The sequence below is a fragment of the Callorhinus ursinus genome, unplaced genomic scaffold (genome assembly GCF_003265705.2).
Source record: "Callorhinus ursinus isolate GAN/ISIS: 27379988/994484 unplaced genomic scaffold, GSC_fseal_2.0 scaffold28, whole genome shotgun sequence".
Taxonomy (NCBI): Eukaryota; Metazoa; Chordata; class Mammalia; order Carnivora; family Otariidae; genus Callorhinus; species Callorhinus ursinus.
Window position 1 is genome coordinate 21,363,798 of NW_027397090.1, and position 23,652 is coordinate 21,387,449.

General features: G+C 41.8%; 1 protein-coding gene and 1 non-coding gene across 6 annotated transcripts in view; both read left to right on the forward strand.

Annotated features, from left to right (window-relative positions):
- Window positions 1-23,652, forward strand: part of IARS1 (isoleucyl-tRNA synthetase 1) — a 61,064-nt gene that overhangs the window by 160 nt on the left and 37,252 nt on the right. For 2 of the 5 annotated variants that reach the window (XM_025891727.2, XM_025891729.2), the window contains exons 2-10: window positions 6,208-6,333; window positions 7,009-7,165; window positions 7,409-7,528; window positions 10,316-10,398; window positions 12,612-12,729; window positions 16,442-16,589; window positions 19,731-19,818; window positions 20,067-20,127; window positions 22,856-22,951. In XM_025891727.2, the coding sequence (XP_025747512.1) occupies window positions 6,215-6,333; window positions 7,009-7,165; window positions 7,409-7,528; window positions 10,316-10,398; window positions 12,612-12,729; window positions 16,442-16,589; window positions 19,731-19,818; window positions 20,067-20,127; window positions 22,856-22,951 (990 nt within the window). In that variant the 5' untranslated portion in view covers window positions 6,208-6,214. Of the gene's footprint in view, window positions 1-93; window positions 109-205; window positions 452-6,207; window positions 6,334-7,008; window positions 7,166-7,408; window positions 7,529-10,315; window positions 10,399-12,611; window positions 12,730-16,441; window positions 16,590-19,730; window positions 19,819-20,066; window positions 20,128-22,855; window positions 22,952-23,652 lie in introns of those variants that run through there. The other 3 variants (XM_025891728.2, XM_073878253.1, XM_073878254.1) reach the window with 3 other exon arrangements.
- Window positions 2,502-2,633, forward strand: LOC112838941 (small nucleolar RNA SNORA84). Its single transcript, XR_003212097.1, has one exon. It is a non-coding gene; the product is annotated as a small nucleolar RNA SNORA84 (small nucleolar RNA).

A 23,652-nucleotide genomic window follows, 5' to 3' on the forward strand; every position in this document is an offset into this window, starting at 1 on the left:
CCCCCTCCCCCCGCCCTGTCCGCAGGGTCTCCCCAGGGAGCTCCCCCTCAGCCCGCACGGGCGCCGCAGGTCGCCCTGCCCCCCGTCCTGCCCGCGGGGTCGCCCCAGGTACCCCCGCTCTGCCTGCTGGCCCCATTGGGTGATTGCGGGTTGGTGTGGTAGTTTGCTGGAGGAGTTCGGAAGGCGGGGAAACGACTTGAAGGTGGGGGCATTCCCTCGAACAAAGCTGGGGCTAGCCCACGGGAAGGAGGGTTTGTTGCCAAGTGCCGGGGTTTGGAGCGGAGTAAGCACAGCACCCCGGCCGAGTACGCAGTGGGCCTGGTGCCTGCGCCGGCAGCCCGGAGCAGGAGGACCGTTTTCCTGTGGGGTGTGTAGCGGGGAGAAAGAGAAGTCTTGTCAGGAGCTGCCCTGGGCTCGGCGCCTTGAGGCTGAGTAAGGCACGGAGGAGAGGGTGAGTCTGGAGGGCCCTAGTAAGTGGGGCAGGATGTGGAAGTGTGTGTGTTGCTTCAGGAGAGGGGGCCTTGTGGCAGTCACTGCCGCTTTAGGGTGTGCCCGAAGCAGGTGGGAGATGACAGCCGCCAGCCTTACGAGTTTTTGGTTTGCCTCTTGAGTGAAAGGGTGTTGGGAATGAGTCCAGAAGAGAAGAAGGGGTTTTTTTATTAAAAGGTGGGGCTTATTTATAGCATTCAGGTTTTGCAGAAAGATCAGGATGAAACTGGAAGCAAAGTAATTGACTTAGGGAATTTCTAGTAGTATCATGAACTTTTAAAACGTAAGTATCAGTAGGGGCGCCTGGGTGGCTCAGTCGGTTGAGTGTCAGACTCTTGATTTCAATCCAGGTCATGATCTCAGGGTCGTGAGATCAAGTGGCAGGTCAGGCTCTGGGCTTAGGTGGAGTCGCTTGAGACTGTCTCCATTTCCCTCTCCTTCTGACCTTCACCCCACACGCACTCTGTCTCTCTCAAATAAATAAATCTTAAAAAAAAAAAAGGCGCCTGGGTGTCTCAGTCATTGAGTGTCTGCCTTCGGCTCACGTCATGATCCCAGGGTCCTGGGATCGAGCCCCGCATCGGGCTCCCTGCTCAGCTGGAAGCCTGCTTCTCCCTCTCCCACTCCCCCTGCTTGTGTTCCGTCTCTCTCTGTCTCTATGTCAAATAAATAAAATAAAATTAAAAAATCTTAAAAAAGGAAAATTCCAAAGCCAACCTCTTAACCTTTGTCTTGTGCCTGGAGGATCCCATGGGATGGGATAGATTGAAAAGGCAGGTGGGAGGAGTTTTGCTGATGGAAACTAAGGATGCTGGCCAAGGGATTCCTTCAGACTATGTTTCTGAGCCTTCACCGTGTGTCAGCACACACTGGAGGACAGACAGTAAGAATGCTTCTGCAGGCAATGGATTTACAGTTGAATTGGAGAATGTGTGAAGTAAACCACAAGGTGTGGGAGAGGAACAGACTCAGGGAGGGGGTATTAGTTCTGAAAAAGGGGATTGATAATGAAAGCTTCAGGGAGGAGAGTGCTTTATTTAAGCTAGGTAGTGCTAGAGTATGTGGGGAGAGGTCCAGATGCAGGAAAGCAGTAGATCAGGAAAGTGGTTTTGTTTCTTAGTATGATGTACCTGGTGGTTGAGTGTTTTGTTATGTTTTTTAAGATTTTATTAATTTATTTGACAGAGAGACACAGCGAGAGAGGAACACAAGCAGGGGGAGTGGGAGAGGGAGAAGCAGGCTTCCTGCAGAGCAGAGAGCCCGATGCGGGACTCAGTCCCAGGACCCTGGGATCATGACCTGAGCCGAAGGCAGATGCTTAACGACTGAGCCACCCAGGGGCCCCTGGTGCTTGAGTTTTGTAAGAGTAACGGTCAGGAGGAAAAGTAGTAATTTGGGGTAAGATCATGGTGACCTTGAGTGCCCTATTGAAAAGTCTGTACAGAATATTGTTGGGAGAGATGAGTCATTGAATGTTTGTTTTTTTAATACACAAATACTTTCAGGGCTTCTCCTTAGGAAGGTGGTATGTCGGATATACAGTATTTATTTTTCTCCTTAAGTTTTTGTGATAAAGTTAATACATATCCAAAAAGTGGTATGAAGGGGCGCCTGGGTGGCTCAGTCGTTGGGCGTCTGCCTTCGGCTCAGGTCGTGATCCCGGGGTCCTGGGATCGAACCCCGCATCGGGCTTCCTGCTCGGCAGGGGGCCTGCTTCTCCCAAAAAGTGATATGAAGTAATAAAGATTTGTTCTTTCATGCCCCTCCCCCGCCCACCATGGTAGGCATAGTTAAGTTTGGTGGCTAGCCTTCTAAATTTAAATACAAAATTATTTAAACATAGATTTTACTTACATATGTATGTTTTAAGTCTCTTAAAAATGGTAATACACATAGTGTAAATCGTTAGAACTGTGACTTGCTTTTATACTAAGAGGGAGGAAAAGGTAATTGCTTCCCTTAGCACGGCCTGGTGATTAATCTCCCTCCTCCTCCTACTCCGCACACCCCATGCCCTGTGGTTACTGGATGCTGTTTGCAGGTACAGCTCTCCAGTGGATATGAAGGGCCAGAGCAATCCTGTGATTTATGCATGGGGGCTGTTTCTCCTCAGCAGCCGCCATAGCCCGGTCACTGGTACATGGCTCCTCCTGTGCCTTTAGGTTGAATCTGTTTGGCATAATAATACACTGATTCTTAATCTCTGGGGAATAGAAGCTCCCTAGAAAGTTTTATAAAACTTGTGAGCCATTTTCACCAAAAGCTTAAGTCTCATTTTCTCAAAAAATAAAAATAAAAATAAAAATTTTTCAGATAGATATTCCTGAATAATGATTAGAACAGTTCAAGAGTAGTAACTTAAAAACTTTGATGTGCATGCTAATCCCCTGGGATCTTGTTAAAATGCAGGTTCTGACTCCAGTCCAAGGTGGGCCTAGCAAGTCTACTGTTGTCAGCTCCCATAGATGCTGGCAATTCTAGACCTGGCCTCAAGGAGCATTAGAAATGACAGAAAGAAATGTGTTGATATCCAAAGATCTGTTAATTTTCAGATGTAGCCCCTTCAGTTTCAGTTGGCCTCTAATAAGGTGCTCACTGAACCAGCAGGACCCCTAATAAATCATTAAGGGCAAACTCACACCCTTACCATCCATGAAAGGCCAGACATTGTAACAAGATCCAAAGATCCAAAATGCCATTCAGTGCTATTCTGTTTAATACCATTTAATGACATACCTAGTCAGAAATGGATGCTTGGATTCATTAAATGGCCCACCTGTTCTTCTCTTATTTTTTTCCGTATATATAAAACCCAAAGACAGCCTCACATCTCAAAAATAAATGAAAGAAAAGGAGACACACTGCTGGCTTAAAAAAGAATTTTTTTTTTAGTTTAAAAATATGTATTTTTAAAAAATTTGTTTTTTGGATGGCATGGGTCAATTACCGTGCCTAGGTTTTGATGCTTTCAGAATTGGCTGAGGTATGTAGGTCTCTTTGCTCCTAGAGTCAGTTACCTGTACTGTTAGCGTTCTTGAGGTTTGTTTTTTTTTTTTTTTAAAGATTTTACTTATTTATTTGACAGAGAGAGAGAGAGAGCGCGCGCGCACAAACGGGAGCCACAGAGGGAGAGGTAGAAGCAGGCTCCCCACTGAGCAAGGAGCCCAACGTGGGGCTTGATCCCAGGACCCTGGGATCATGACCTGAGCTGAAGGCAGACGCTTAACAACTGAGCCACCCAGGCGCCCCTCTTGTCCCCTTTTAATCTGATGTTGGCTTGGAAACCTGGTCACCAACCTTACTAGAATTATTAAGTAAGAATATATAAGCTTTGAGGAGGAATGGGTTGGAGGATGCTCACTAGATAGTTAAGCCCCAGATTGATCAGGTGTTTCTGCAGGGGTTATTAGCAAAACTCTTTTTTTTATTTAAAGATTTTTATTTATTTATTGAGAGAGAGAGAGAATGGTAGAGAGAGAGCATGAGATGGAGGAAGGTTAGAGGGAGAAGCAGACTCCCTGCTGAGCAGGGAGCCTGACGCGGGACTCAATCCTGGGACCCCAGGATCATGACCTGAGCTGAAGGCAGTCGCTTAACCAACTGAGCCACCCAGGCTCCCTTAGCAAAACTCTTAAAAAAGCCACTTTAAGACTTCTTTCACTAGGGACTAAACCCAGGATGTATACAGCTTGTCCGATACAAATATCATGAATAAGCAATAAAAGGGATAAAATGGAAAATTGGAATGAGCTAGGAATTATTTGAATGTAGGAGTCTCATCTTTTTAGCTTTAAATTTTTTTAGGTTTTACCTGTTTTCCTCAAAGAAGTGAGGTTATCTCAACAGAAGTGCTTTCTATCCTGTAAGTGTAGGTAAGAATTCTTACCTACTTTGAGATGTACTTTTTTCAGGTTATTAATGAATTTTTGGTATCCTTACATAAATTTCCAAGATTTTCTTGTCTCCTCTTAAAAGTATATTGTCTACAACTACTAAGTGTTGTATTATAGTTAAGAAAAAAGTGAAGAATGTGATTTGGGAACAACTTTTACAATGATCAAAAAGTACTGGGGCACCTGGTAGCTCAGTCAGTTAAGCATCTGTCTTTAGCTCAGTTGTGATCTCAGGGTCCTGGGACTGATTCCCACATCAGGCTCCTCAATCAGCGGGGAGTCTGCTTCTCCCTCCCTCCTCTCTCTCTCTTGCTCTCTCTCAAATAAAATATTAAAAAAGTACTGTGTATTCCTACTTCACAGAATATACAAAAATAACTTAAAATAGATCAACAACCTAAAATTAAGAGCTAAACCTTCACAATTTTGTTTTAGGTAGTGGTTTCTTAAATATGACACCAAAAGCTCAAGTAACAAAACAAAAAGTAGATAAACGGACTTCACTAAAATTAAAAGTATTGGTGTTTTAGTAAGTAAGGTGAAGAAAATAAAGACAACCCACAGGGGGTGCCTGGGTGGCTCAGTCCGTGAAGCACCTGCCTTCAGCTTGGGTCATGATTTTTGGGATTTTTGGGTTTTGGAATCGAGCCCTACATCAGGCTCCTTGCTCAGCAGGGAGTCTGCTTCTCCTTCTTTCTCTGCTCCTCCCACTGCTTGCACTCTTTCTCTTTCTCTCAAATAAATAAATAAAATATATATTTTTTTTAAAATGACAACCCACAGAATGGGAGAAAATTTTTGCAAATTTTGTAACTGATAAGGGACTTGTGTCTAGAATATATGAAGAATTCTTACAACTCAACAATTAAAAGACAATCCAGTTCATACATTGGACAAAGGATGAATGGTAATTTCTCCAAGAGATATAAATGTTGCCAATAAGCACATGAAAATGTGGTTAACATCACTAATCATTAAGGAAGTACAAATCAAAATCATAATGAGATACCACTTCATGCCCACTAGGATTTCCTATAATCCAGAAATGGACAGTCAGGAGTGAGGATGTAGAAAAATGGAAATATTTATTCACTGCTGGGAGAATGTAAAATGAGGCAGCAGCTTTAGAAAACATTTTTGGTAGTTTCTCAAAAGTTGAACACAGTTACCATATGATCCAGCAATTCTACTCCTGGATGCAGACCCAAGAGAACTGAATACATATGTCCACACAAAAACTTACATGTGAATATTCGTAGCAGGATTATTCATATAGCCAAAAAGTAGAAACATTCCTAATGTCCGTGAACTAACGAATGGATAAACTTTGGCATATCCATACAATGAAATACTCAGCCATAAAAAGTAATGAAGTATGAAGACATGTTACAACATGGATGAACTTTGAAAACATAATTCTAAGAAGCCAGACACATGATTCCATTTATATGAAATGCCGTGAGTAAGAAAACTCATAGAGCAGAAAGCAGATTAATGGTTGCGAGGGGGCTCGGGAAGAAGGGAGTGGAGAAGGACTGCTAATGTTGACAGATTTTTGGAGCGGGCAGGGCAAAGCGGGGATGAAGATGTTCTGGAATTAGAGTGTGCTCATGGTTGCACAAACTTGAGAAGATACTAAAAACCACTGAATTGTACACTTTAAAGGGTGAACTTTATGGTATATGAACTATAATTCAAAACTGTAATGTTTTTTAAAGTATTGTGTAGTGTCATGCATAGTAATACGTACACTTATTTATTGTATGCCACTCTGTCAATCCTAGACTTCTCTGTTAAGAATAATAAATTTGATTTTCTCTTGCAGCAACAAAATGGTTCAGCAAGTTCCAGAAAACATCAATTTTCCTGCTGAAGAAGAGAAAATCTTGCAGTTCTGGTCTGAATTTAACTGTTTTCAGGAATGCTTAAAGCAATCAAAACATAAGCCAAGGTATGTGAATTTCTTTGGTAATGGCAGAGTCCTTAAGAATAGTCATTTCTTAGACTGAGTTCCATGAAGGCAGAAGCTTCATTGTGTTCCCAGAGTCTCCTACCTCTCTGCATAGTGGGTACTTTCAACAGTCGGTACATGTTGAATGAATGAGTTTTTAAATATTAAGGTAGATTCTGTTTCTTTAAGAAGTCTGGATAGAATTTATGTATCACCGTCTTCTCTTCTATTTTTGTCATTCTTACCACCCTTATTTAAACACTAAACTAGTCTTAGCTTCCTTTTGGAGTACTTCCTGCCTCTAGTCACCATTCACTTAAAAGCCAGTCCTTTCTGTACTGTTTTCATCGTATGTGTCCTGTGTTCAAACACTATGAGGTGTTTGTTCCTGTTTTACTGATGAGGTAACTCAGGATCAGGATAAATAACTTGCCTTATGTCATGGAACTAACTAAGTGTGGATAGTCTGATGGAGGTCATTCCAACTGCACCGTAACTAGCTTTTCTGAAGGCAGGACCTCCAGTAAATAACCATTTATGTCTGTGAATTTTCTGGTCTTGCTGCTTTTCTTCTCCCTGGAGACTCTACTGTGATAGGAGCTATCTGTAGAAAAATGTTACCCTAAATTACTGCTGTTTTAAAGTCACTTAACACCTTTTTATTGCCTCTGTTAGATTTACGTTCTATGACGGGCCTCCTTTTGCAACTGGACTGCCTCACTATGGACACATCCTTGCAGGGACAATTAAAGATATAGTTACCAGATATGCTCACCAGAGTGGGTTTCATGTTGACAGAAGATTTGGATGGGATTGTCATGGCTTACCTGTGGTATGTTTGAGTCACCAGCTTTATAAGGTTCTGATTTTTTATTAAGCATTGGATTTCATCATATAGTATGTTAACGTGAGTTTTTCCTTCAGTGTACTTTGTTTCTATAATGTCATGTATAGTTCATCTTCTCTGTAGATTTTTGAGATCCAATTTTTTGAAGTCTGTGTCATTTTATAGAGTTGCTGAATTGCGTTTACCTCGGAGGGCAGGGCTGTTAACAGTCTTGCCGCACATTTTCAGGAATACGAAGTTGATAAGGCGCTGGGAGTCAGAGGACCAGAGGATGTGGCCCGCATGGGGGTTGAGGGCTACAACAGTCAATGCCGGGCCGTCGTGATGAGGTACTCCACGGAGTGGAAGGTGCGCTGGGCCGTTCTCAGTGGGATGAGCGGAACCTTTAACTCTTGAGTGGGGCTTGAAAAGGTGTACACTCCTTTTGTACTTTTGGTGAGATGCATCCAAAAGTACGGCTGTCTGTGTGAGGTTGTGACATAAGAGGGCTGACCGTCCTCTTTAAAGAAGTGTGTGGCTTTCACCTACAACCCTACTGAGCCGTTAGCTCAAACCGCGCCCTCTCTTTTTCTGGTTTCTGTGTGCCTGACTGGTCTTCAGTACTTAATCTCCTCCCCACTCACTGTGTATGAGAAGAATCAGGCTGTGCTAGCAAAAAGATAAACTCGAATGTTGCAGTAAAAAAATTCTGGTGTTAAAAACAATTCAGATTTGGGGCGCCTGGGTGGCTCAGTCCATTAAGCGGCTGCCTTCGGCTCAGGTCATGATCCTGGGGTCTTGGAATCGAGCCCCACATCCGGCTCCCTGCTCATCGGAGAGCCTGTTTCTCCCTCTCCATCTGCATGCCACTCTGCCTGCTTGTGCTCTCTCTCTCTCTCTCTCTCTCAAATAAATAAATAAAATCTTTAAAAAAAAAATTTTCAGATTTGACCTCAGTGTTGTATTAATTTGACTCGCATCCTACCTGCATCTGTTCGTAAGTCCTGTGAAGGGCTGGCAGAGCTCCTTTGTCTCTTGTTCTGATGGACAGAGGAGCAGAGAGCCCCTTCTCGTCCCTGGCTGTCCAGCTAGTGTGTCTATGTATCTTAAAAACATGTCTGACTTCTGTTTTTCCATCTCACTCTCTTACCACTTCGACTTCTCAAACTTGCTGTTATTCAGAGTTCCCTATTCTGCCGATAGTATCTGTCTTCCAGGCTTCACACAGTATCCTCACGGTCCAATCAAATGCCAAATCCTACAGGTCTTTCTTATTCAGTGTCTCTTTGTCAAGTCACTGCATTCCTACAACCTGTCCCTGGCCCTCCACCCCCCTCCCTGAATTTCTGTAACCATCTTCTGATTGGGCTCATGCTCCCATTCTTTGCACTTTCCTACCAGGTTCTCTCTCCCACAAGACTGCTCATTGTGGTCTTCCTTGCTCACAATTTTGAGTAGTTTCTCTTCATTGGTAAATAAAATCTGATTTCCTTAACCTGAAAATGAAAGGTCCTCAATTCTCTCGTAACTTTTTAATTTTTAAATTTTTTTATTAAAAATAAAATCTTGGGACGCCTGGGTGGCCCAGTTGTTAAGCATCTGCCTTTGGCTCAGGTCATGGTCCCAGGGTCCTGGGATCATGCCCCGCATCGGGCTCCCTGCTCCGCGGGAAGCCTGCTTTGCTTCTCCCTCTCCCACTCCCCCTGCTTGTGTTCCCTCTCTCGCTGTGTCTCTCTCTGTCAAATAAATAAAATCTTAAAAAAATAAAATAAAATAAAAAAATAAAAATAAATTCTATTGGGCGCACCTGGGTGGCTCAGTCATTAGGCGTCTGCCTTCGGCTCAGGTCATGATCCCAGGGTCCTGGGATCAATCCCCACATCTGGCTCCCTGCTCAGCAGGGAGCCTGCTTCTCCCTCTCCCCCTGCTTGTGCTCTTTCTCTCGCTGTCTCTCTTACTCTCAAATAAATAAATAAAATCTTTAAAAATATATATAAATAAATAATTTTTTTTTTTTTAAACCTAACTTGATTCCGTCAAACTTTCTTGCCTGGTTGCCAGAAGGAAAAATCTAATGAATATAATATGCATTTGGCTTTTTTTTTTCCTTAAAATTATTTTTTATCTTTTAACTTTTCATTTTGAAATAATTCAGACTTAGTAAAAATTTGAAAAACAGTTATGAAGAATTCTCCTATACTCTTCTCTCACTTCCCAAATTCTAACACCTTCAGTAATCATAATTATCAAAAGCAAGAAATTAACACTGATGCAGTGAAATAGACCTTCTTCAAATTTAACCAGTGTTTCCACTAATTCTGATCCAGGACCCAGTCTAGGAACACACATTGCATATAGTTGTTAGACCTCCTTATTCTACTTCAATCTGGAGGATTCCCTCAATCTTTCTTTGTTTTTCATGACCTTATCACTTTTTTTTTTTTAGTTTATTTACTTATTTAATCTCTACACCTAACGTGGGACTCAAGCTCACAACCGCAACATCAGGAGTCGCATACTTTTCCAGCTGAGCCAGCCAGGCACCCGACCTTGTCACTTTTAAAGAGTACAGACCAGTTATTTTGTAGAAAGTCCCCCAAAGTCTGATGTTTTCTCATGATTAAGTTTGGGTTGTATATGCATTTTTGACAAGAATGCTCAGGAGTGGCCTCAGTCTGTCATATCAGGAGGACTGTGACGCTAATATGTCTCATTTGTGACATTAATTTTGTTCACTAAGGTAATATATGTCAGGTTTCTCCATTGTTGATTTGCAGTTTTTCCTTTGTAATTAAGTATGCTCTGGGGAGAGTCTTTGCAAATATCCTATTTCTTACACTTTTGTTTATGAATTTTAGCATCCATTGATGATTCTTGCCAGCAACAATTATACCTGTGGTATTTGCCAAATGGTAATTTGGGTAGACTTTTATAAAGGAATACTAATATTTATAAGTGACATCATCTGCATGTAGGATGAATGCCAAGAGAACTGGTTCTTAACCTTACATAGTGCGCTGTTTACAGTATAGGTTTACCTGAACCATTGTTTTGTTTTCCCAAAATCATTGTATGTGGTGACGATAGAAATGACACACATTGATGTGCGATAACAAATATCATTGTCTAATAACTCTAATATTCATATTCTTAAAGTCCACTGTTACCAGACTTGGCCGATGGATTGACTTTGACAATGACTACAAAACTCTGTATCCACAATTCATGGAATCTGTCTGGTAGGTTTACTTGAAATTTAAGTATAATGAATATTCTGTTTATTGCTTAGTGGAGAGATTTTTCAGATTCACAGTTAATTTATCTAAAGTCTTTGGAATGGGGCGCCTGGGTGGCTCAGTTGGTTAAGTGACTGCCTTTGGCTCAGGTCATGATCCTGGAGTCCCAGGATCGAGTCCCGCATCAGGCTCCCTGCTCAGCAGGGAGTCTGCTTCTCCCTCTGACCCTACCCCCTCTCATGTGCTCTCTCTCTCTCATTCTCTCTCTCAAATAAATAGATAAAATCTTTAAAAAAAAAAAAAAAAAGGCTTTGAGATGGATTTATTTTTTTGTTTTTAAAGCTATTTATTTTATTTTTTTAGAGCACTTTTAGGTTCCTAGCAAAATTGAGAGGAAAGTACAGAGATTTCCCCTATTCCCTGCCCCCACACATGCACGGCCTCCTCCACTACCAACATCCCTACCAGAGTGGTGCATATGTTACCGTTGATGACATACACTGACACATCACCCAAAGTCCATAGTTTACATTAAAGGTCACTCTTGGTGTTGTATGTTCTGTGGGTTTGGACAAATGACATGTAGCCATCATACTAACATCATATAGTGTATTTTCGCTGTCCTAAAAATCCTCTGTGCACAACTGTTTCTGATTTGGTTCTGACTTCAGTAAATTTTGGATTCTGCTAAGGTAATAGGATATGCATGTATTCTGTGGTATATAATGGCTCCAACAGGTTGAGCAGTAACCTGTAATCAACTACTATTAGTATCTTTGCATTAGGACATGTAATCGTTCATGCTAAGTAGATAAAACAAAGAATATAAATGGCCTGATGTCAGTTAAAGGGTTTTGTGGGGTTTTTGTTTTGTTTTGTTTTGTTTTCTCATTTTTCATTTAAATTTAAGTTGGGGGGCCGGACTAGCTCAGTTGGTGGAGCATGTGACTCTTGAGCTCAGGGTTAGAAGTTGGAGCCCCATGTTGGATGTAGATTACTTAAAAATAATTTTTTTTTTTTTAATAAAAAGAGTACCTGTGGCTAGTGCCTACTGTATTGGACAATAGAGCTCTGTATAATACTTCTTAATTTACATAAAACCATACTTGAATCAGAGGAAAATGGTTTTTAAAGCCTCTCAGTATTAGAATGTTAGTTATTCCTGAGGAACATGTTGGCACATAAATAAGGCACATAGGTTTAGAGGGAATATAAAAAGATATTAGGTGATACCTTTAATAATGATAACATTAATAATGGTAGATAATTTAGACTGAGTTGGTGCTTTTGACTATATAAAGTACTTCCATATCAATTTTCCCACATGATTCACAGAGTCCTGTGGATTGGGTTTGGGTGAAGTCAGGTGACTGACTTGCCTGACATCACAGTTTATTTTATGATTCTTAGGTTTCAAACTGGGTCTTACAATATCAAATCTAATACTCCTTCTCTAGTCTTCTGTGAATATCCTTGAATCAAAGTATGTAATTTAAGACTGAGTTTAAACTTGGGAAATTTGAGGGGTGCCTGGGTGGCTCAGTCAGTTAAGCATCTGAAATCAGGCTCTGTGCTCAGTGGTGAGTCTGCTTCTCCCTCTGCCCTTCCCCCTGCTTGTTCCCCCCCCCACCAATAGATAAATAAAATCTCTAAAAAAAAACCTTGAGAAATTTGTGATGAGATGGCGGCATGGGAAGATCCTAAAGTCACCTACTCTCAGAGACCTACAATTTCGCCTACCCAGGTGCCCCTATTTATTCTTTTTAAATTGCCTTTGTAAAACTACCCATTATAGTAAAATGTAAATAATAATGAGGAGAAAACTATTAAGAAAAGCAAAAACTCTGAAATCCCAACCATAGTTCACATATTGGTAAAAATTTGCTCTTTCAGCATTTCTAAAAAATACAGGAATACGGATATGTAGTTTTACCCACTAAGTACCTCAGTGTACAGTATGGTGTGGATTGCTTTTCTCACTCAACATCAAGTCATGAACATCTTTCCATGGACAGATTATTACCACTTTTAATGTCTACATAATGCCTCTTACGAATCTTGTAATTTACCAGCTAGTCCCCAGTTGAGAGACATGATGTTTCCATTTGATTGGCTGATAGAAACTCTACTGTAGACAAACTGGCATAAATGTCTGAGTTTGGGGAGACAGAATTTTGGTTGTGTCATTGTTGTAAAACTGTGTTTTTACTTACTAGGTGGGTCTTCAAGCAGCTCTATGATAAAGGCCTTGTGTATAGAGGCGTGAAAGTCATGCCTTTCTCCACCGCATGCAACACTCCACTTTCCAACTTTGAATCTCACCAGAACTACAAGGTGCGTGTGATGTCATCGAGCATGAACTTGTGCACATGGAAGTTGAAGGGTTGTGATCACAGTAATCAGTCCTGGTGTGGACTGTTAGCTTGAGGAGTCCGTCAGATTGACCATTTCTTAACGGAGTGCTGGCAGTATTTGCCAGTCACTGAACTGAGGCCCTGTGGAGAATAAGAGTGAGGGATTTTTACCCCCCATGAGATTTGTGAATGGTGTGTCTTCACGTGATAGCTTCTGCTTATTTTGACCACATCTTTGTGCCTCTCTCGGGTTAATAAGTCCAGCTCTGCCCTGTTTCCCTCTAGTCACTGCTTTTGGAAGAGGATGAGATGCCTCATCTGGGACCTTGTGACATTTGTTACAAGTATTTGGAAGCAAATCTGATTTGTCCTTCGTTGACAGTATTATGATCTTTTTTCTGATGAATGGAATAACTGCTGTCGCTGCTCTGCTAGGAGAGTTGAGACGGGTCTGATGTTCACCAAAGTACACTCACTGCTTTACCTTATCTGGAAAGACGGTAAAGGCAGTGAGTCTGAAATGTGGAACATTGTCCTCATGTGTGTGTATTCAGGAGGTGTTTTCACGTCAGAGACTTCATCTAGTCCTCATTGGTTTTAAAGAACCTAATTTTTTTGAAAACTGTGTTCTATATATACATTATACATTTTTAAAACACAAGAAATCTTTTCTTTTTTAACACTACCATAATACCATTATCACACCTAAAAAAGTCCTTGGTCATCAGTGGATATCATCAGTGTTCACATTTCTGTTTGGCAAATACCAGGCCTTTTTCCCTCTGTTCTTTGTTGTTTTAATCAGGATGTAATCCTGATTAAAAGAGTTGGCAGCAGTTGTCTTGCAGGTCTGTTTTCATCTGTGGTCTCCATTTTGCTGTCTTTTTCCGTTTTTTTTCTTGCAAATCATTGTTTAGGAAATAGGTTTTATCTTATAGAGTTTCCTACAATGAATTTTGCTGGTTATGTCTCCATGGTCCTCCGTATTTTGTAGAAATTGGAACTTTTCGTGTTTGTTGATGTCCTTCCTTTGGCATGTGTGTCAGGAAGAGAGGTCACTGTTTAAAATGGCGTTCATTTATTTGTATCTGGCTTTTCTCAGCATGATGTTTGTGACAATCATCTGTGTTCTGTGGAGGTAAGGATCTTTTGTTCTAGTTTCTGTGCAAGTGAATAGTCTACAATTTATGTATTTACAGCACCTTTCGCTCCATTTCCTTCCTTACAGCCTGATAGGTAACGACTGTGTTGAATTCGATGTTTCTTTCCATACACATTTTTATATTTTTACTATCTGCCTAAGTATTCACAAACAGTATATAGCATTCTTATGCTTGTCTTTAATCTCGCCCATTGTACTTACTCTGTACCTTGCCTTTCAGAGGAATCATTAAGTTTTAAAGATTCTTCATCTTGATACATGGAGCTTTAAGTTAATTTTTATCTGCGGTATAGTGTTTCATATGACAGATTGCAACGCATTCATTCTTTTGATAGACATTTTGAGTTGTTTTAAAGGGTATAGGCCTTTTTCTTAATGGTAACAAACAGTGTTGATAAGAACTTTTTTTTTTTTAAGATTTTATTTATTTATTTGACAGAGAGACACAGCGAGAGAGGGAACACAAGCAGGGGGAGTGGGAGAGGGAGAAGCAGGCTTCCCGTGGAGCAGGGAGCCTGATGTGGGGCTCGATCCCAGGACCCTGGGATCAAGACCTGAGCTGAGGCAGATGCTTAATGACTGAGCTACCCAGGCACCCCAGCTAAGAACATTTTCTAACATAAATCCTGTGTACTTATGCTGGAGTTTTTTTTGGCTTCTAGATTTCTACATGTTAGATCCCCAGACTAGCTTGGGAGCTCCTAGAGCTTTCAGAGGGTATCCTCTTCTGTAAGTACACGGTGCATTCTCTTGGGATGAGCAGGCTGTGCAGAAGTAAGCTGAGTTACAGGAGAGAGTACTTCCAGCTGTTCCAAAAGGTAAACCAATTGTGGTCTATAAAAATATTTATCTTTTTTATGTTGTCTAAATTTTCAGACGCTGTACTAAATATAAATGAATTGTGCCCTACATTCTTTTTGTGTCTGGCCTCTCTTGCTCAAGATTATATTTGTGAAAAGTCATCCCTGTTGTGTGCAGTTATAGATCATTTTAATTACTGTCTGGCACTTAATTTACCCACTGTACCATTGATGGGCATTTAGGTGATTTCCAGTTTGGGGCTCTGATCAGTAGTGCTACTGTGAATGTTCTGGAAGTGGGGAGCAGACATACACATTTCTTCTATGGGTTACATACCTGGGAGTGGAATTATGGAGTCATAGGATGTACTTAACATTTGGCTCTAGTACTGGGGTTGGCAAACTGTGAAGTGCCAGATAGTCAGTGTTTCAGGCCTTGTGGGCTAGACGGTCTCTGTTGCAAGTACTCAACTCTTTCAAAACCATTCTTCGCTCTTGGGGTGTAAGAACACGGGTGACGGCCAGTGTTGGCCTGTGCGTCATGGTTTGCTGCCTCCCGCTCTGCAAGGAATGAGCAGACTTCAAGGTAGATGTCCTGATCTGTACTCCCACCAGCCAGCTCTCATTACTCTGCTTTCTTGTCAGCACTTAGCATTTTCTGTCTTTTCTCTGTGGCCATTCTGCAGTTATGTTGGTTGCAACTAAGGTTTGTTTTTGTTTCTAACTTTTGACATAATTTTAGAATTACTGAAAAGTTGATAGAATTCTTGTTTACCTTTCAGTGACGGTCACCCGCTTTCACCACGTCTGCATTGTTTGCTCTCTCTCTAGGGGATGGCGGTAGCACAAGACCCTTTGAGAGTAGGTTGCGGACATGATGTCCCTTTTCCTCTAAAGGCTTAAGTACATATTTCTTAAAATCCATACTCTTAAGTAATTGAAGTTAGGGAAATGACATTGATGAATATTACCATCTAATCTGTAGTTTGATTCTACTAATGGTCCCAGTAATGTCGTTTTCAGCAAAAGAGAATCGTAGGTTATGTGTTTTGTTCAGGTGCGCCATCTCCAGCCTTCTTGAAGCAGCGCCCCGGTGTCTGTGACCCCTGACACTGGCATTTGAGGCGCACAGGCCTGCACCCCAGGGGCGTCTGACGGTTCCCATGTGGATGAGGTGACGTTTGTAGAGCCCCTTCTTCTCAGGGAACTTTATTCAGGATGCAGTGAGTTGGCTTCGGTCAGGGGATGAGCTTTTCTACTTTGGAGCTTTTTTTTAAAAATATTTAATCCTTGATATTTTCATGTTGCCATAGAGTTGGAACCAATTTTTTATTTAATGAACTGAATTAATATTGGCATATTGCAGTTTTCAGTACATGGTGTTTTAAAATGACTCATTTTTATATTTTGGAATAAAGAATAATTCTGCCTTCCAAAACAGTTGTTGAACTTTTTATGGATTTATTATAAAAGTAGGTCATTAGTGAAACTTCTAATATATATTTCTCTTGGTACACTTAAAATGTTTTACTTGTGACTACTAAGTTAATTGTTAAAACATTTTTCAAGAATATAAAGAAATGTAATTGGAATCTCTTGCTTTATATTTTCTTTTTATAAATATGGCAACTGGTTTTTATTCTGGAAATCTATTCTTTAGGATCAGTTTCCTTTTCTGCATGTATTATTATGGATTTTGTAAACAGGTATTTTATCTAATTTTATCTCAGGATGTTCAAGACCCTTCAGTGTTTGTAACTTTCCCTTTGGAGGAAGATGAAAATGTGTCTTTGGTGGCTTGGACGACCACTCCCTGGACATTACCTAGTAACCTTGCCCTGTGTGTTAATCCAGACATGCAGTATGTGAAGATTAAAGGTAAGTATGAGCCTGGTTATTATGGTTATACCATAACCATACATACCTGGTAAGTATGGTTATTTATGACTGATACTGAGAAGATCACTTTTAACTTATTTTGGGATAGAATGAAAGCTTACATTTCTTTTGGAGTAAGAATAGAAGTTTTTGAAAAAGTGTTAGACTTAAAAATAATCTCTGAAAGAGGTGGATTTTTTTCATTTTTGATTGAAAATAATGCACATAAAAATTAAAATAGTAGAGAGCTATAAAAAAAGATTCCTTATAATTTTCAGGTTGTAATACACTTATACACATCATACCCATTACAGATGAGGAGCTGGAGATTCAGAGAGGTGGCCTCTCATTGTTGCCAGGAACCTCTGATGTGTTTTTTCAATGCCACCAACCAGTGAACGTCATTCAGGCACTAGCTGCCTGGAGATTGCATCAGATTGCACAGGTTAGGGGCTCAGTCCTACACGTCTTCCCCCCAACCCCCCACAGCCTCACTGCAGATGCCAGTTGCAAGTCCTGTGCTTCTGACAGACCTATGACCTCCTCCTCGGGTTGGATTAATCTGCTAGAGTGTCTCATAACTCGGAAACATTGTATGGTTTATTGTGAAATGATAGAAAGGGTACACAGGAACAGTCAGATGAAGTACATGGGGTGAGGCCTGGAAGGGTCCTGAGCGCAAGAGTTTCTATCCGCCCCCCCCCCCCCCCCCCCCGGAGCTGATGTGGGTTGCCCTCACAGCCTGTGGATGCATTCACTAACCTGGAAGCACTCCATACCCCATCCTTGTGGGGTTTTATGGAGGCTTCACTGCTTAGGCAGGATTCATTAAATCATTGGCTGTTGGTGATTGAACTCCATCCTTAGGTGACCTGGGGGCTTTCCAAAAGTTCCCCTTATCAGCATAACAAAGGACCCCTTTATGGCTGTTACCACTTAGGAAATGACAAGGGTTTTAGATCTCTGCCAGGAATGGGGACTAAGAACTGAAATGCGTATTTATTATAAGTAATTGTATCACAGAGTTGGTACCAGAACTTGAGAACTTTGTGCCTTTCAGATATTTCCTGGTAGTTAGCCAAAGTCTTGATGAAGCTCTTTCCATAGAGATTTATATGAAAAAAGAAGACTGTGACCTTGAGGTTTGGATAGTTTATGGAGGGAGGGGAAGCCAGGGAAAAAAAAAGAAAACCATAGCCAGAAAAAAACGACCATACAAGATAGATGACTTGATTCACAGCAGCTTGTGAGGCAGGCGAAGGATTCGAGGAAGGAATGGGGAAGGCGGGGGGCGCGGGGCAGAAAACAGGTGTTTTTATTACTACTTAGCAGTGCCTTGGGAGCAGATAGGACCAGCAGCTGGTTTCTTGTGCTTCCGGCCGTGGGCACAGAGCCTCTCCAGGCAGGGGCAGGCCCACAGAGAGAGTTCCCCATGTCTCCCTGGGGACATGGCCATTCTCTAGTGAGCCTGAGCGGCCGTCAGGCAGATGGACTTCAGTCCTGTCCCTCCTCTGCCTGCATACGACTCCCACCGTGTGTCCTGAGTTTTACCCAGAAAATGTAGACTCCACTAACAGTGAAGGTCTGGTGCAGCCAGCGCTGGTGGGTATCGGTGTTGTTTATAGTAGCTTTTCAGTGAACTGCAAAGGCCTTCTCAATGATCCATAGATTCTCATGTTTCTTTTTTTTTTTTAATACGTTCTTATCACAAATTGGAGTAGTTGCTTTTTTATTTTTTAATTTTTTTTTAAAGATTTTATTTATTTATTTGACAGAGAGAAACACAGCGAGAGAGGGAACACAGCAGGGGGAGTGGGAGAGGGAGAAGCAGGCTTCCCGCTGAGCAGGGAGCCTGAGGCAGGGCTCGATCCCAGGACCCCGGGACCATGACCTGAGCCAAAGGCAGATGCTTAATGATTGAGCCATCCAGGCGCCCCTGATTCTCATGTTTCTTACAGTGAACTGAATATACGTCATAGACTCTAGTAAATCCTTGGGTGTATCAGGGGCACCTGGCCGGCTCAGCTGGAAGAGCGTGCAACTATTGATCTTAGGGTCATGAGTTCAAGCCCCATGTTGGGTGTAGACATTACTTAAATGAAAAACTTGAAAAAAATCATTGGGTATATCCTACTTTACAGGTGGGAGTTTAAATTAGTCTGTTTTTATAAGACGATTTGTCATTTGCTGTTAAATTGTAAATGTTTATACATTTAATCTAGCTTTTCTATTCCTAGGATAGTATTCTCCAGAAACACTCTAATAAGGGTACAAAGATACGTGCAACGGGGGTGCCTGGGTGGTTCAGACAGTTAAGCGTCTGAACCTTCGGCTCAGGTTATGATCCCAGGGTCCTGGGATGGAGCCCCTGCATCAGGCTCCCTGCTCAGCGGGGAGTCTGCTTCTCCCTCTCCCCACCCCCTGCTCCTACTCTTGTCAAGTGCGGGCACGCGCTCTCTCTAAAATAAATAAAAAACAACAACAAAAAAATATAACGATATTCATTACCCCCCCCGTTCACAGTAGTAACAATCTGAAAGCAACTTGAATGTCTAGTATTGATAGGTTAAAAATAACTTGCCCTTCCTAGAATGGAGTACCGTGTAGCTATTTAGAAGAATGAGGAAGGACAGTTTGTGCTAATATAGGGAAAGATGTTCATATATAGTATGTGAAGACAAACTGAAAACTATATTAAGTTATATGCCATAATTACCTTTTTAAAAAAAAGTAGCCATTCCCATAAGATGTATGTTAGTATACAGGTAGAAAAATACCTGGAGGGCGACACTCAAATGATAGTGTCTTGTGGGGAGGAGAGATGAGTGGGGACTTTTACTCAGGGAGTTTCTTGGTTTGTTAATGTTATGATTTTTAAGCATTCACATATATTACCACCGGTCGGAGAAAATAAGATTAATTTACGTAAAAGGGAGAGGTCAGTTAAGTGCATATGCTGTTTTTGTCTTCTTTGGGTCTGGAAAGCAGTGTGCGCTGGTGCCCTGGCGCATTTCTCCGTGATTTCTGAGCACACGGGGTGTGGTGATATGGGACCGCACGAAGGAGGGTGTGCTGGTGCGTGTCTAGACTCTGCCAAAGTCTGAATGTCACTGAAGTCCACTTTGCCCCTTACTCTTGTAGATGTTGTCAGAGGAAAATTACTCATTTTAATGGAAGCCAGATTACCAGCCCTCTATAAGTTGGAGAGTGACTATGAAATCCTTGAAAGGTGAATATATAGATTTATTGATTTTTGCCTGTGTGTGTGTGTGTGTGAACTTTGAAAGGTGAGACACTTTATTACCCAAAAGCTCTATTATTCAAGTTCAGTTAATACTACTGAGTATATTCAGGTCACACATTCCAGCATTAACGACTAAGAAACAAGTAAACCAGGAGGAAGTTGTGACTTGATGTGTCTGCAGTTTCATTTCTTTTGAGGATTTTAGTCTAATTATGAGTTTCTCCTTTTTCTAGATTTCCCGGTACCTGTCTCAAAGGCAAGAAGTACAGGCCCCTGTTTGACTATTTTGTGCAGGTGAGCTTATGGACCTGTACCGCACAGGTGCTCTGTACCTGCGTAGGGGTCACTGGAGTACTGTCCCATGGCTTGTGTGGGTTTCCTGTGGCTTGTGTGGATGTCCCAATCCAAAGTCTGTCTTAGAAGTAACAAAGTTAAATTGTGTTTGTATTGCTTTCTCGTTATATTTTATTTTATATTTTTAAAGATTTTATTTATTTATTTGACAGAGACACAGCAAGAGAAGGAACACAAGCAGGGGGAGTGGGAGAGGGAAAAGCAGGCTTCCCACGGAGCAGGGAGCCAGATGCCAGGCTCCATCCCAGGACTCTGGGATCATGAACTGAGCCACCCAAGCGCCCCTGCTTTCTTGTTTTAATAATTAAAATCCTATGGGAATGTTTTTAATACTTTTCTCAAATTATAAAAGGAAGCACATAAGTTTATTTTTATTGTTTATAGTCTACATATCCCGGAAATTTACGGGTTTTTGTTTTGTTTTTTATTTTGTTTTGTTAACAAATTTAAGATAGTGCTCAGAATAAAACCTGTGTGTAACAATAAACAGAGTTCATTTCAAGTAAACTGATGAGGCACCAAGGCAAAGCTCATACATGTGGTAACTTAGTTTTCTTAAGTGTCACAGAGCTGTTTTGTGCAGTTTTCATTTTTTGACAACAGAGAATCCATAGTTGCAAGCCCCACCACCATCACTGAAAGAATAGGGTCAGCAGGAATTTCCCATTGATCCCTGTCTATTCAGGGATAAAGTTTGGTTAATGCAGGTGGACCTCTGCCATTTGGGCTCTATTCACAATATCGCTCATATCTGTCTCTTCATTTTTGTGTACCTTGAGTGTTTTCCAATGTTTCTCATCTTCCAATTACAGTTGACCCTCGAACAAAAATGGGGTCAGTGGCACCAACCCCTGCACAGTGACTCTTGACTCCCCCATACGTAGCTACTAATAGCCTACTGTTGACCAGAAGCCTTACCAATAACATAGTCGGCTAACACATAGTTTGTATTTTATGTGTGTTTTATGCTATATTCTTAAAGTAAGCTAGAGAAAAGAAAATATTATTAAGCAAATCATTAGGGAGAGAAAATACGTAGTAGTATTTTCAGTAGTGTACATATACTTATTGAAAAAAGCTTCTTGGTGTTTTAAACAGTTCTGAATACTTTGTTTTCTCAACCATTAAGTATATATAAAAAGTTTTTCTCCACCAAAAGACACAAAGTCCTAACGCATCTTTTTAAAAGAACATTTCTGTTGTTTATACTGTCCTAGAATAGAGAAAGCCAACTTCCCATATTATGAGATTAGCAGAACCACGATACATAAACCTAGAAGTTAGCATTTGTGCACAAATACCAATTAACTTACAAATACATAATTATAATTATTAAGGACATATGTAGCACTTCAAAGAACAGTTGCCAAGTTGAACATGGCATATACTAAAACTGCAGCATGATGTGGAGAAGTAGGAATTTTTAAGAATCATACTCGGTGATCTATAATGCAGTTCACTATTTTAATAGGCTAAAGGAGAAAAGCCTTTAATAAAACTCAGCTTCCCTGTGTTTAAGTCTCCTAGAAAACAAGGAGTAAAGAAAACTTCACTAAAAAAAAAAATTCACGTATTGGTGGACCAGGCGGGAACAGATGACCAGCAGGAAGGCAATGTCCTGCATCCTGGTGGCTTTGGCTCAGCAGCTCTGGCAGCTCCCCAGCAGGCCTGCAGGCGGCAGCAACAGCCTAGGGGCACAGGACAGCTCCCCCATGGCCATCGGCAACTGTGGCCACACGTGGGCTGGGGTGCCGTTAAGGGGAGAGTCTGCACCTGGCCAAGGGGGGCTTCAGGCCACAGCTGCCCTGATGCAGCCTCAGAGCCCGGTTCCCAGAGGACTTGGAGCAAGGGTGCCAGGGCTGTCCCTGCTCTATGGGCCGAGGCGTGACCTCTGCACCAGTCACCTTCAGTTCAGTCCCCTGGAGACTGGGGTCAGCAGTTGGAAATAAATGCCTTGTGGCTTCTGCTGTCCACTCTTAGGGAGAAAAATATTTAAGTAGACCTGCAGTCTGTGTTGTTCAAGGGTCAGCTGTAAAAGCCTTCTTCCTCCTTCCTGTTGCTGCTGATGGATTTCCCTCTGCTCCCTGTGAGCCTGTAGCCACTTGCCAGGACACTGCACTTGAGTGTTTTCCACCTGGCCAACCTGCTTGCTAACCATCCTCCAATATTGCTTTAAATGTCTCCTTTGCTGCTTTTCTTCCCTCCCTGCCTTTGTTTTCATTAGGCTTTCCTCTTGTTTACAATATCCCTCATCTTTCTTCAACGTCAGATGTGCTCAGGTACAATCCCGCTCTTCAAGGCTGAACTCAGATACCATCTGAAAAAGCGTTTTTTGAAATGCCTCTGGTTTCTCTTGAAAAATGTCATTGCTACATTCTTCTCTTGTGTATCTTAACATATTTTACTTTGAATTTCTTTTGTCTTAAAACTCTCACTAGGGGCACCTGAGTGGCTCAGTCGGTTAGAGGGTGTGACTCTTAATCTTGGAGTTGGGAATTCGAGCCCCACGTTGGGTGCAGAGATTACTTAAGTACATAAATTTTTTTTTAAAGGGGACTAGCTTTATTTAAAACCCAGTGCTTTCCGGTTCTTACTGGACACTGTTAGGAGACTGATAGGACGTGAGGCGGTCTTTCATTTACTGTGCCTGCCGGCCTTGCGGTTCCAGCTCAAGGAGGACGGTGCTTTCACAGTGCTCGCCGATGGCTACGTGCGGGAGGACGAGGGCACGGGAGTGGTGCACCAGGCTCCGTACTTCGGTGCGGTAAGTACTGGAAGTCCGCAGGGTGTCCGTGGGAAGCGAGTGTCGCGGCCACTGAGTCGTGTGCGCATGTCGTGCACCTCGTTCTTGGGCACACCATGCGGTCCAACTCTTCAGGCTCACTGCCCCCAAATATGGTTTATCAAACTTAATGTCTGTAATTTGTTTTTACCCTGAGCTAATCTCTGAAAAGGGTGAGCGAAATGCTGGGTGCTCCTGGGCATTCTGTCTTTCTGAAAGGCACTCTGCGTTTGCATTCATTCATAATTTACTCTCCCTGCACTCTGCTCTTTCCGGTATGCAGTTCTGTGAGCTCTGGAAAGGGCGGCGACTCACCCAGTCACCATGACCGTCAGAGTGTGGAGAGGTGCCGCACCTCCATCGTGCTCTTGAACACACACTGTGCTGAGAGAGCAGAACTTGAGCTCCTCGAAGCTGTACGGTGTGGCCAATTTAAAGTTTTGTCCAGAGTAATTTTTCTAAAAATGCAATCCTGTTGATGTCATTTGTGTATGAATAAAATGCCCCCTGGGGACCTACAAATGCCTCTGGGCTTGACCATTCTGGCAGTGGGAGTGAAGCTAGTCTGACTGCATTCATTTTGCTTTCACACTTTTAACCTCTGCAGAGATTTTTATTATGGAAATCTTCAAATACACACAGAAGTAAAGAGGTACTAGCATAAATCCTGATGTTCACATCAT